Source organism: Cheilinus undulatus, linkage group 12 (genome assembly GCF_018320785.1).
Source record: "Cheilinus undulatus linkage group 12, ASM1832078v1, whole genome shotgun sequence".
NCBI lineage: Eukaryota > Metazoa > Chordata > Actinopteri > Labriformes > Labridae > Cheilinus > Cheilinus undulatus.
The window spans coordinates 27,640,313-27,655,174 of record NC_054876.1 but is presented as its reverse complement, the minus strand read 5'-3'; the positions used below and the strand labels follow the sequence as shown (position 1 = coordinate 27,655,174).

General features: G+C 39.8%; 1 protein-coding gene across 1 annotated transcript in view; it reads right to left on the bottom strand.

Annotated features, from left to right (window-relative positions):
- pdlim4 (PDZ and LIM domain 4) overlaps positions 1-14,862 on the bottom strand; it is a 62,694-nt gene that overhangs the window by 37,401 nt on the left and 10,431 nt on the right. Inside the window, exon 2 of the mRNA XM_041801225.1 lies at positions 11,699-11,850. Within this exon, the coding sequence (XP_041657159.1) occupies positions 11,699-11,850 (152 nt within the window). The remainder of the gene's footprint in view (positions 1-11,698; positions 11,851-14,862) is intronic.

Genomic DNA, 14,862 nt, shown 5'->3' with positions numbered 1-14,862 from the left:
TTGGGGGAACATTTCAGGGTTCACTTAGAGTCCTGCGTCGTTCAGTCAAACCAATCTAAATAAGGACAGAAACTAGTGGAGGAGTTTGAATGTCGCTTTGTGAAGTGAGATAAGTTTACTCCTCTTCTGGGAGTCCCTTTAAAAAGGGGTAATGGGAGTCTCTTCAGCAGACCAGAGAGGGTTACTTTGAAAGTCTACATCTGGTTGATGGTGAGCTCAATGCAGGAGAGAAAAACGGAGAGAGGTTTGTGGTCTCCCCTTCCTTTCTTTCTGCTACACAGCCTCTGAAACTCCACTGATGTTGAAAACCACCACAAAAAAGAAGCCTTAGGAGAGTCTTAGAGGAATGATGCAATGGAGGGATGAAGGAGGAGAAAAAGGAGTGTGAGTAGGTTGCTTTTTGGAGGTTTCCTTTTTTCTCTGTCCCACCTGGAGTCCTGTGTTCCTCTGGTCCCATGCAGCCTCATGCACAATTCCTCAACAGTGAGTCACAGGTCTTGGAGTCAAAGCGAGACAGCCAGGGCAAATCCTCTGTGTCTTTTCTCAGCCTGTTTCTCTGATTCCTCCTGAATCTTCTACCCAGTGTGATGTTTTTATTTTATTCTCCAGGTCCTGTTCAGATATGGATTCTTTTGCTCTGCAGGGCTCACATATGAAATCACAATGCATGCATTAAACATTTACTGGACTCCTGATTACAGTCTTACCTCTCACTATTGCAACAAAATATACTCAATTTGTCATCACCATTTCTCATCTCAGAAATATAGAGCAAGCTTTCTCATTCAAAAATTCTGGTCTTAATTTCTACACTCTTCACTCAAAAGTTGACAAACTTTTCAGAGCTTTATCAGTCATCAGACAGCCTGAAAAAATGGAGGTTACTCTATTGCCTGAAGCTGTTTATGGGCTCACAGCCTAATAAAACCCATTCTTATCACATGAAGAACTGACTTAACTCCTAACCTAAGGGTACAACATAGTTTTAGTCTGAAGAAGACACAGGTGTAGTTTAAAACTCTGAAAAGGCTCCTCATTGACCATTGTTTCCTCTGGTTAACCAGCAGAAAAGATAATGCACTAGAAGAGTAGAAATGCAGACTAAAACAAAACATCTGCATCCTTCATTTGCAGAGACACAACTGACATAATGCACATTTAAAGCCTTTGAAGATTGATTACACGTAAATCTCAAAGTGTAGCTGTAAGCCAGACAGTATTGTTTAATGATTATGGGGATATCTCTGTTTTCCTTCATTGTGAGGCCACAATAAGAGGATGTGAAAGTGGTTAATTTATCAACTTGAATTCCCTCCCTTGAAAGTTTAGTTTCAAGAAAAACTCATAACTCTTACTCACCAACAAGGATTTGGTTGATAAAAGCTGTTTTTTTTCCTCAAAGAATCTGTCGCTATTGTGGTTGGTGCAAATTAAATTTTGTTCACTCCTGATGTATTGCAGAAGAAACAAAAAATGCAGGTAACCAATGCAATCCATCTTATGTAGCCCAGCCCACTTGGCCCACGAAATAGTCTTTGGACTTCCACTCTAGCATCTTTTCCTGCAGTTATTGTGACATCCTCTCACAGAAAGAATGATTATTCACATAATGAATGAATATTAATAGAAAACTTGATTTGAATTAAATGCTGTTTAATACATTTTGGCACACCGTCATATCCAGTAACTCCTGAATTGCACAGGGACTCAGACTGTTGCAGCAACCAGAAGTCGAAAGACAATCAGGAAGTACGAGCCCTGTGTTTTCATGGAACATAAGGTTATTACAGTATTGAATTGAGACTTTCTACAATAAGGCTAGGAAAACTGCGCCTATATAAAGTATTCACCCCCTTAGATCTTTTACCCTTTTATTGATTTTAGAAATGTATGTGAATGTATGGTTTTTATAAGATGTAGTGGAGCACTGACAAAGTTTTCTTCTGAAAAATCCCACAAAGGGAATTTAAAGTCTGAGAAGAAGGATGTTAAAGACCCTGTAAAGTGAAAATAAATCCGTATTTAGGTTTGTTGTATGACAGGTGGCTGTATTATGAACCTCCAGGTCAAATAAAACATCTCTAAGTTTATAAAATTAAGCTTCAAAACAATGAAAAATGAGGCAGTAAAATCTGCTCAAGGATGGTGTGGGTGTGTCTGCTGAAGAGGCTGAAGCCACGCCCACTCAGGAGAAATAAGATCCTCTCAGATTAAAAAATGTTATAATCTGAATGGAGTAAAACACGCCATTAGCTTGCCTCTTGACCTTTTGTTGACCTTGGAAGAAGAGACAAAGTCCATTTTCTGGCTCAAATCCCTGTTATGATACTTTCAATGATCCATAGATCACTATGGCTGATAGATTTGGCAAATTTACCTCACAATGAAAAGAAAAACAGCATTTAACTGACCTTTTAACTTTCAATAAAGGCAGTGGCATCAGCTAACAACAGACCGTACTGAGATGAACTGCTCTGTGACTTTATATTGTAGTGTTAGAAGGCATGGTCATCCCCTACTGTGAGCCCATATATTGGCCCCGCCCACATTCAACCAAGCCAGGAAAGAGGTGAAAATTATTCTAAAGGTCTCAATTTAAAATTCAGTCACATGTAGATCTCAGTGTTTTCACATATTTACAGCAACTATATTCCAACATATCTAGTGTGTTAAGACAAAAACTTTAGATTTCATTTTACAGGGTCTTTAAAGTTGCAGTTGTGCTACCAAGCAGAAAGATGGTTGCTACAAGACTTAGAGAAAAAAACATGCTACTCTAATGACCTGTGCCATCTGGTGGAGGACTAAAAGGTCCAAAAGTATCATGTCGGTCTGTACATTCACTGTCCACCAACCAAAGTTTCTTAAATGTGAGAAATTCATTTGCTTAATAGCAGATTGGTAGATGTTCAGGCTGTGAATAGTCCATATGCCTCCCTGTACAATACAAGGCACATGATGTGAGATTAGCAGCTAAAAATCAGAGGAAGAAACAGCCTTGATATGCATCGTGTATTCAAACAAGGATAGCATGGTGTTGTTTTGTTTTTTAAGTTTTTTAAATACAAGTACAAAGTCAGTCAGAGTAACATGAAGAGCTCTGGCATCCTGACTCATTTCTCAGCACATTTTACTAGCTACCCAGCAGGAGTCTCTCCAAACAGCACAACCTGCGGTGGAAACACACATAACCACCATCATCTGTGTCTCAGTCCTTTAACCACATGGCTTTCTTCAATAAGCCCTCGCAAGGAGGAGGGGAGTGGAGGGTTGAAGAGACAGCAGAGAGAAAGACCAAGAGGAGGTATAAAAAGATGAACAGGAGGAGTGAATCTAAGTTTGGAGGCACACGTGTATTCTTTTCAGGTCTGAAGATATACAGGCAGAGCAGAGCAGACATGACACACATGAATATAGACTCCTGTCAAGGTCCTCTGACATTACAGTGAACTTGGACAGCGTGCGTAGCGGGGGTGGCTGACATTTTTCCTCCCCAGTGAGCCGACACAGTTCTATTTCATCATTGGTGAAAGTAGCAAGGGTGTTTGACCTCACAGTGGAGTGCTGACAGGCCAGCTTCAGCACGGAGGCCTGATGGAAAATGGAAATCTGTGGTAAAGTGGTGACCTAAGACATTTTTTCTCTCTGTTTATTTGTCCTTGTCTTGACTTCTTCATTTTCCCCTTCAAATTTTTGTCTCAACAAATTATCTGTCCCTGTATTTTACCATTTTTGCCCAAACTGAACCTAGGACAAATGTTTGAATTTAGATCTACTCTTCATCTGTGAACAGGTGGGTAACAAATTCAAGAAAAAATGAGTTAATGAACTAGGAATCAGTAGGGAAAGGAGCATGCTCTCTACAGGTGCATGACATAAATAAGACTGACAGGGAAATGGAGAAGTCAGCACTCTTGGGTTAGTCCTTTAGTTCTTTCAACTTTGGCAGAGCAAACCTTGTTGAGACTAACAAAGGTTCATTATGTCCAAAAAATGTCCTTCTGGCACCAAAGACAAACATCCTCAAGGCTTCAGAGATTGTCAACAAAACAATGGATGATGTCCTTATGTCATTTTTTTTGTGTAAAGTCATTGAATTATTGTTTTTATGTGAATAAATGTTTGTTAAAAATTTCTGCCTTGAGCTTCTTACAAAATATAAAATGAACCACTATAAAACTTAGACAAGAACAAAGAAAAGTATTCAAATCTCAATATGAATAAAAATTTAGAGCACACTTAAATTAAAAAAATTTAAGTATTTGAGCATTTTAGGGGCAGAAAAAAGTCCTATCAGCAACCACAACGGCTGGAGCATTTAAACAAAGCCTTCTAATTTTCTCATGACTTTTGTGGGAAACTTTGACAGCAAACTCCTGTTGCAGGCTGAAAATTATGACCGACTGCAGTTATGAAAGTAATACATGTAGAGACATTTTTAAAGGAATTTTGTTTTGTTGCACAAGACCTCAAGCTTGGATGCATGTAGCGTACTGTAATTTTGGTTCACAGAAGACGTGTAGACTCATATATTTGTCCATGGACAGCAACTCTAAATTACAGGTCTCCTGTTTCTCTCACTATGACTCTGAGACTTTGGAATATTTTATTGTGTTGTTTTTTAATGAGGGATGTGATCTATTGTCCTCTGAAGTATTATTTTCCACAGAGCAGACATGATTTCTTTAAGTCACTCCCAATTTTTTATGCCTTTAGCCCACAAGCTAGTGTATCCAATAAACCCAGAGTCTCATATTTCACATTTTCTTCATTAATTATCACAAGTACTCATCTTTTATATAAACCTAGCATAAAAAGCGAGACAATTTGTGTTTGGTAGATTATTTTTTGTTGTAACAATGCTTCTTGGTAGTAAATTTTATATCATTGGTAAGCTGCTTATTTTCCTTTTAAATTGTGCCACATTTGTAAGGTACAGCTTATTATGCTCTTGCTACTGACTCTTGTTTTAAATTTCGGGTACCACCAGGTGCTGACAATCAGGTGCCTGATTGGTACCTGATTGTTAGCACCTGTTAGCATGGGCCCTGTCGCAGTGGTCAATAGGTGTCTGCTCCAAGAATTGGCCTGCCTTGTTTGACTGATCTGGATAGGACCTGTGTGATAGGGCGACTTGATTCTGGTTTTCTGCAAAACCAAGTTGTGGCATTATTTGGAATGAGCTCTAGTGGCATCTCCAGACTGAGGTCCAAGTTTCATGTACCAGGGGATATTAGAGACAGGCCACAAAGTGGGACAAGACAATTCGGAACAGACTGCAAGCAGACAATCTCCCATTTCATAGGGCTGCCATGACTGCCCTTCACAGTCACGCCTGTTTGGGATGGTGTCTGCAAAATGTGCACTGGAACCTGAACATGTGGAGGAACGCTATGTTCAGCAATGAGTCCAGATTCTACCTACAGAAGTTGGATTGTAGTGTCAAAAGGTGTAGTGTCAAAGACACGGAAACGCTATGCTGATAGCTACACCAATGGAGTAACATCTTTTGGTAGAAGCAGTGTGATGGTGTGGGGCGGCATCTCCCTCACTGGAAAAGGCTTGTCATCACTGGAGGAAAATTTCAAGAGATATCAAATAAGATTCTGCAACCAGTGGCAATCCCATATCTCCACTGTCTGGGACTGAACTCTATCCTCTGAGATGACAACACTCGCCCCCACTGAGTGGGATTTATCAGAGACTACCTCCAGAATTTGGGAGTGGAGCGCGCCAGCATGATCAGCAGAACCACGTTGGCTGACTTGTGACAAATGCTGGTTGAAGAATGGGATGCCATCACACAGCAGTGTGCAACCAGGCTGGTGACCAGCATGAGGAGGAGGTGCCAAGCTGTTGTGTCTGTGTATGGTTCTTCTACAGGTTACTGAGGCTCCTGTTTGCTAAATGAATGAATGGTTAAATTGCCAATACATCTTGTTTCTTCAAACTTCAATCATCCAATCCACTAAACAACACCAAACAAGGGTCCATGGCAGAATGAGCTGTTTGGCATTGGCAGAGAAGATTTGACAAATTTTTCATGGGCGCAACCCACATATTCAGCTCTGCTGCTCATCCCACAAATGCATGTTCCTTACAAATGTGGCTCCATTTAAAATAGAAATAAACAGGATTTCCAACGGTATAAGATTATTTTCCCACGAAGCATTGTTATAACAAGAAATAATCAAACAAACGCAAAATTTTGGTTAATAAACATGACAACCTCATAGCTTAGATAATTACTAACACTGACTCTGGGCTTATTCTGCAACCTTAGAAAAGATATTCAACAGTTTCTTTGAGTGATTAATTTATGCATTTTATTGTTTCTTTTGTTTTGGTAGCCAGCAGCCACAGTTATGATCTCTCTCTGGGTGCCAATGAATTTTTCTGTGCTTTGTTGCTTTGTTTATCTGCTCTCTCATGGTGACTGTTGCTGTTATTAACAAGACTTCCTGTAAAGCATTTCTCTTTGGAATAAGCTTCCTTACAGAAGGTTACAGACATATAATCTTTTAATCACCTGGCAAGAGGCTTAGAAAAAATGCTCTGGTCAACATGTAAAGGAGATTTTACCTGTCAACAGTACTGATTCAAAGTTAAAATTTATGTCCCTTCATCTTCTATTTAGAAATATTCAGCAGGAATAATCAAACAATAGTAAAAAACTAGTGTGGTCAAACCAGTGTGGTCAAACTAGTGTGGTCATATGTCTTCTATATTAGGGAGTGAAGCGAAGCACTATGCTTCATGGTGTTGTCTCTGTAATTGAATTTCCAGAAATGCACCCAGCAGAAAATCTTGGCTGTAAAATAGCATTCTAGGTAGAAGAGAGCCAATGTGGATTTCTCACTTGGGCTCTGATTCACTGCTCCTCCACTTGGCCTCCAGTTCCCTCTCTTCGTCTTTGTCTCTGTCTTGTCATCAGTTCACAAATGTTATCTTCCCATGTCATCTCCTTCTATTGGTCCGTTCTTATTTACCAACTTACTTTGTAATCTGGTGTAATTCTCCTTCCTTCATATCAAACTTTTCCTCTCCCTCACTTCAGCTCATTTACTCCCTGTGCTCTGGAGCCAGGGGATGCATACTAATCTCTGAGACAGGCCTCATCGTCCTTGTGTCCAGCAGCAGGGCAGTTCAGACTGTAATTATTTAACTAATACGCTGTGGAAAGGTCACATACCAGAAGCTGGCCCTCATGTGCCTCTGCTCTGTTGAAACCTTGTCAGTTAAAATGAAAAAATTGAAAATTAATGAACAACATGGCCGAGTCTTGTAGTCAACTCATAACAGAGGAATCTGTTGAGGGCAAACAATTTAAATTCAAAAAGGTGAGTCTTGAGCAGGGATTTGAATTTGGGTAAGTCTATGCAGTCTTTTATAGGTTTGGATAGTGAGATCCAGAGGGAGGGGGTGGCTATGGAGAAGGCTCTGTCCCTCAGGTTCTTAGTGCTTGGTTCTTGATGGCAGAGAGAGGAGGATGGTGTAAGAAGAACAGAGGCTATGGGAGGGAATTATTGAGGGCTTTATAAGTTATAAGTTAGGAGCAGGATTTTGAAGTGGATGAAGTATGGAGCGGGGAACCAGTGGAGGTTTAGAAGGACAGGGGTGATATGACCATGAAAGCAGGTGTGGTTGAGGAGTTCTGGATGTACTGGAGTTTACTGAAGACTCTGGAAGATGTACTGTAGAGGATGCTTTTGCAGTAATCTAATCAGAGTGTGATGAAGGCATGTATCTGAGTGTCAGCTGCAGGGAAGAAGTAGTGGTAGGATGCCGGCTATGTTTTTAAGTGCAAGAAAGCAGTCTTAGTAATTTGGGTGACATGCTGATCAAAGGAGAGGTGACTGTTGAAAATGATGCCAAGATTGCGGATGTCAGGGGTGGGGAGATAGGGTGGGGTTTAGTGAGTGATTTGGCACCAATGATAATGGTTTCTAATTTATTGTAATGAAGTGAGAAGAAACTGTCAGTTGTACAGGGTTTTATGGCAGCGAGGCAGTTGGTTAATATGGAGTGTGTGTCTGTGGTAATGGAGGTGGTGGAAAAGTTGAGCTGAATGTCGTCAGCATAACAGTGAAAACGGAGACCACGGTGGCAGATAATATATCCAAGGGGAAGCAAGTAAATAATGAATAGTAGGGGACCAAGCATTGAACCTTGGGGGACACGTTGTGTCAGAGGAGCTAGTTATTGATGTGGATGAACTGTTGTCTGTCTGCGAGACGTGATTTGATCCAAGAGAGTGCGGTGCCAGTGATATTGAGGGAATGTTGCAGACGGGAGAACAGGACTGATTGACAGTGATTGATGGTGTTGAGGATGAGAATATTAAGATGGTTGGAGTCTGAGGAGAGGAGGAGGTCATTGGTGACTTTGAGGAGGGCTGTATACTGTGTTTGGGACGTTAGGATCGGAGTGTTCATAGAGGTTGTTACAGGCGAGGTGAGATTTCAGTTGTGAGGTGATGACACGTTCCGGTGTTTCTGATAAAAAGTGGAGGTTGGATGAAATATAGGGCACCTCACTTAATACAGGCATGATGTCAAAAAGCACCATACAGTAATTCTAAACTCAACAAGCATTGCACAAATCTTTTAAATTAACAGTCAAGACTCCAAGGTTTTAAAAGCATCAAATATGTCTGCTTAAAAAAATAAAACTTTAACTTTCTGTTAAGGTATGGGGTTATCATTATACTGCTTTGATATAAAACTAGTTCAAACTAAACAATATTGTTACCTGTCTCAACACTGTTGAAACAAAAAGACAAGTCCTAGGCACCAAAAACTGGATAAGCTTGGTACTTTTCAGTCCCATCAATCATAAAATTGAAAAAGATTGTAATGTTGAAAGCATGATAGTTAACATACAATAGGATCCTAGTATTATTGCCCTTTATAACAACCATACTTGGGTGCAGCCATAAAAAAACGACATCTTGAAAATGTCAGTCAGTAAACGTCCTACAGCTCCAATGAAGCAGCAACACACGCAATAAAATGGAAGAACGTGAAACAAATGGTCAGCCAAGAATCCTCTTTTTCTGCTTTTATATCAGGCTGTGTTTTGTGTAACTTTAACTTCTTAAAAAGGGAAATTTAAGCTGTAGTTAGACTCACAAGGATGCAGGACAGTTCTTGTTTCTGCTCCTGCAGCTGCAGAGGGAACTCCCCTGGCCTTTGCTGAATACTACTTTATGTATCCTTAAATAAATTTACTATCCCTATGTGGAGAAACCACTTAACGCTCAGCTGCTCTGCTTGATATATGGTTGATGGTTTCTAGAACATGCAGAGGTAAAGGGAGGCTGTTGCACGCAAGAGTACCTACAATAAAACATGAAAACAGCAGAGAGAGGAAGAGAAAAAGAAAGTGCTTCTCCTTCTAAGTTTCTACATGTGTTAAACTTTGCTTATCTGACTGGTCCAGTGACGTAGGGAGGAATTCTTATTTCCACTGCGGCTGCAAATCAGCATCTTACTCTGAACCATTACAGGAGGGACGCTGTGTTGCCTGCTGCCCTAAAAGGAGAGAGCTGAAGCACCAGTTGGATATTGTCAACTTGTAACTGGGGCTGAAACCACACAGTGTTCTTCATGTGAGACGACAGGATTCAGAGGTTGCCAGATTCTTTACGCACTCTGGCAACCCAGAGTAACCATCTAATAGAAATGTGGGAAGCGACTGACATTTCAGTTTTTCCTTGGTAATTCCCCATCACCCTCCCTCTCTCCTCTTTGTCTCTCTCTGTCATGAACTGTTTAGATGGAAGATTTCCAAAGTCCACTGTTGACAGAAACATGTTTTTCTTGCCCTCTACTAAAGGTCAAATAACCCATCCTCACATACTAGGTCAACAATGAGAGAAAGATAGTTTTCCATTCCATGCTCTGGTCAAATTCCTCGTACCGACCTGTGAAGTCCATCTGAAAAGGTCACAATTTGACTCACTGTTTGTACAAGCCTCATTGACTTTGACAGTGCTCTATAGGAGCACAGAGTCGATCATTTAACCTGTCGTAAACCTGTCATCCATCTCAATGACTCGACTGTGCCAAGCTGAACAGACTAACCAGAAATAGAAACAAGATGTGTTTCTGGACGAGAGGCAGTAAATGACACAAGTCATAGAAAAAACAATCAGGCTTTTCAATTCCAGTTACTTAATGAGAAAAACCAGTGAAAGTCAGAGCAGTGACAGCTGGTTAGTGAATGACTTATGTTTAACATTTCCTAATAACCAATTATTCTATACCTCATTATTCCCTCCAGTCATCCATAGCAGAAATGACCCTTGTGTGTCATAAATTATGGAGGAGCAAGTATTAGGAAATAAAGTCTGCAAGCAATTACAGTGAACATATAATAAACTCCACTTTAATGTTGCACTTTAATAATAGAAAAATATATCGATTCTGATTGTAAGAGCAAACAGTACATGTATTTATTTGGTTTTCTCATGGGTGCTGGTGGTTGAATGCACGGCAAATACCTTAAAGAACATCCAATATGATCAAAACAAAATATCTGTAATATGCTATGCAATTGGTCACAGTTCTACTGCTAAAGACCTTTTGCATCTGACGTCACACAGCCACTTCCTTTTGGCCCTTCCCTCACCTGGAGGTAAAAAGATCGTACAACTCAATGGATGATAGTGCTAAGTAAACACTCCTGTGGTACTCTGTCTGCATAGCGCAGATGTTGCACATGGAAAGTTTAGAAAACTTGGAATGTCAGTATTAGATGTCTACATATCTTTTTATGGAACTTAAAACAAGCATTTTCACTAGACACTAGGCAAAGAGGTATTCATATAGACCAGAGGGTCCATACAGGTACTGAAGAGCGTAGGGGCTAAGACGCACCCCTGCCTCACCCATGAATCAACTGGAATGAAGTTAGCCTTAGGTGGAGTCACCACACTTCACAGCACCCTCTGTACCAGAATACAAACGCTCAACCATCCAAACGAGGCCTAATCAGCTCTACCTACTGAGCCACAGTATATGCTATCATTTTCTATATCATCAAACTTTATATCATTATCACAGTATCAAATACTGTCTTGATAGCTGCAGTTTTTCGAACATCCTGCAGGCCTAATTTGTAACCCTTCATCAAAACTAATGAAATATTGGCGTAGCAGGACCAGATGTATCTTTATAATTTTACTTGTTCTTTTATCTATTCAAGAACTAAGAGCATATATTACCCACAATCCCATTCTGACTCAAAGTCAGAGAGCGGAGTGTAATAATGGTAGTTGCTGACAAAGTCTTCAGATGCCAGCATTCAGGAAAAATCAGGACAGGCTTGTGAGGACTAGTATTTCACTTCTCTCTATCTTTCAGTCCACATGCATTGATATATTTTTTTCTAACCATCCGACTCGTAATCAGTCCGAAATGTTCTTGACTTTAGTGATATCACGAGGCAACTTATCAGGTTTCACATAGCTTTCAAACAGCTTTATACCACTTTCAAACAGTCTTTAAACAAACGTTAGGGTTAAAATCAGGACTTAGTTTACCCATAAACCCATCCAGAAGTTGTTTTTGTCGAAAGTCACTCTAACATGCACGATATTTCCTGTCAGTAACTTAAACTTGAGGATGGATTTTTGCATTATTTAAATGATCAGTGCTGTACTTGTTATGGAAATGACATCTTCACGTTAATTTACCTGTTGATGTCGAGTGTAAGCTGCTGAGTGCAGTTTTTGATCCTGTTCTGAGCCTCCATGTGCGTCATCTGCTCTGTGCTGTCACCGTTGATAGCCAGGATGGTGTCGCCTGGACACAGGTCACCTTGGGCTGCTTTGCTGCCTGGTGTTATCTAAAAATTCACATACAACCACACATACAACATACACAGCAAACCAAGCAAACCCAAAGGAAAAAAAACAGAAAGAGCTGTTACAGGTGTCTGTCAAGGGGAAAAAGACTAATATATGTGTCAGCACTGAGTCCAAATACAACAAAAGCAGCTCTCTTTTGATTTATGATCTGTTGCCTTGGGCAGCCTGCTAGTTTTACATTAAAAAAGCAACAATTCCACTGGGATACGAGGAGTTACTCATAGTTTTGAGATGGTGAAACATTTGGAAAGAGCTGGAACATTTTGAGAATGAAGAAAAAGTGAATGAATACTTATTAGCAATAAGAGAATGACTTTAGAAGAGAGCTATTTTGCTATAGTTATTACTTGAACGATTAACCTTTAATGTTTCTTTGCGATGTTAGATTCGTGAGCAAACATCTGCCCAACAACTTCTTTTATGTTAATTTTTCTGATTCAACCATTTTTATCATTTGCCACATGCGACAGCACTTTCTTTTTCAAGATTATCTCTAAGTCGCTGGACAGTGAGCAGGTTCTTCCCTCATACCACAAACACAAACTGCTCTGTGGACATTTGAGAACCTCAGGGAGGCAGACGGCTAAGGAAGGGGGGTGCAGGGGTCCCACTGGGTATGTTTCACCTTTACGGACACACGTAGTAACATATGATAACAATTTTCCATTCTGTCCCTGGTATTTCCAGACTAGCTTTAGAGTGGCCGTATGGTTTTGGCTGGCTTAAATATGATAAAAATACCAGTCAAATCCCTTATTATGAGACAGGCACAGTAAAACAGTCAGTGCCATATGGTGGCCATCTGTAGATAAAAACACTCTTTACTAGAAATGGAACAGAAATTGAATGAAATGTGAACAATTGTCATCTTGTCTCCGGTCTTCCTGTGCTGTCGAGCTATAACACATCTGTTTGACTGAATTTTTCCTGCCATTAGAGAAGGAGGAAATGTTCAGCAGCTGGATGCAATCGATTTAGTGACAATGTTTTTAGAGCAATATTGAGTTATTATTTAACAAGGAATTTTTTTTTATTTTGATTGGATTTGTCATTTCCGTTGCAGATTGAAAAATGATTCAAGACTGGAACTGAATTTTGGATGATCATGAAAGAAGAACGTACAAAAAATGGTTATGACTGCCTTTTTTTTTTTTTAATCTATGTGCAGCTATTGTATACTCACCAACAGCCCAAAATACCCAGAAACATAACTTTAAAGTATACAGAGAAAAGCATTAAGTCATAACTCAGGTCTATACCCTAATTTAAAGTTATGCAGTATTTGTTTCTATCCATATTGCATTCATTACCCAGTCTCATCCAACTTTGCTAGGAGTCTCATATTAATGAAATAATGACCACCTGAGTACAGCGAATCTCATAAAGTGATTGAAGTATAAAGACGCCTGTGTCTGGATGCCCAGACACTTGTAAATCAGTATTCTTGGCTTCCAGTACACCATGAAGACAAAAGTACACCCCAAGCACCTCAGTCAGAGGATAGAAAAAAAAAATCCAAGACACTGAACACCAAGATACCTATGACAACTCTGAAGGAGTTTTAAGTCTAGCAGCTGAGATGGAAGAATCTCTGCATACACCTGTTGCCTGGGTTCTTCACCTGTCAAAGCTTTATGGGAGGGTGGCAAAGAGAAAGCCACTGTTGAAGAAAACTCATTTTAAATCTCAACTAGAGTTTGCCAAAAGGCATGTGGGAGACTCTATGGTCAAGAGGAAGAGAGTTCGTTGGTCTGATGAGATCAAAATGGTGCTTTTTGCCCATCAAGACACTATGTTTGGCGGACACAAAACACTGCACATCACCACAAACACACCATCCCCACTGTGAAGCACGGTGGTGGCAGCATCATGCTGTGGGGATGCTTCTCAGCAGCTGGCCTTTAAATGTTTGTTTAAATGTTTAAATTGGGGTTTTTTTGGTCAATAGAGCAAAATGATATTGATCACAATTGATTAATAAAATCAATAAAAGGCTAAAATAGCCAAGAGGGTAAAAACTTTTTATAGGCTCCATGACCTATGTATTGTGATAGGCTTCCTTACTTTTATTGTGTTATATTTTATCTTGATAATGCTGTCTTGGAACAAATCCAGTGATGACCCATGCATCATGATACACAGCATATCTTGACCAATCTATCTTGAAGCATACTGTCTTGTTAAATATCTCAGAACAAATGACCATTAATGACCCATGCTCATCATGATTTGTATTATATGTCAAGATCCTTGCCGATTCTCAGCTCTGATCACTCCAGAACCAAGATGACTTATTTTGGTTAAAATGTTCATAATGTCACCAAAGAGTAAAACTATCTTCTTCTTGTCTTTCAGCAAACCTGAACTACCTAGATTTTCAGATTCCAGCACACTGAGTGCTAAAAGGCTAAAATAACTACCTGCATCCATAAAAACGCATAAGAACAGATGATTTAGGAGAATTTTCCTGTTAATGAAGACTTTGTATGTCAAAAGTCAATGATTAATCTTTTCCTGTCATCTCAGTTGTCAAGCTGATACCTCCCTCTGCGCCCCTTTAATGTATATCACATGGACAGCTTTACATTAAGGGTATTATTTTTGGAAGGCTGAAATGTCATGTTTTAACAGCACTTCTGTTGCAGATAATAGTAATCTATCCAAAATAAATCAAGTTTAAGTGTGTTAGAATAATGTACAGAGCCTAGAGATAGAGAGAGATAAGTTGGTGGAGAAGCAGCAGCCTGGCTTAGGAGCATTTTGAGAGCAAAGGAACACAAGTTCACGCTCCATGAAGCACTAATAGCTGAGTCGTGTGGTTCAAATGTGAAATTCCTAATTTACAGCCTCTGACCGACACGATGTTCCTGACTCAGTTCCGGTAAACTGAGAATAAGTGTGAGTGTGGAGATTTGTGTGTGTCTCAAGGGAAGTACTAAAACTCACTTTAGTTATGTTGTGTAGCAAAAATCTGACAGATTAGCACAATT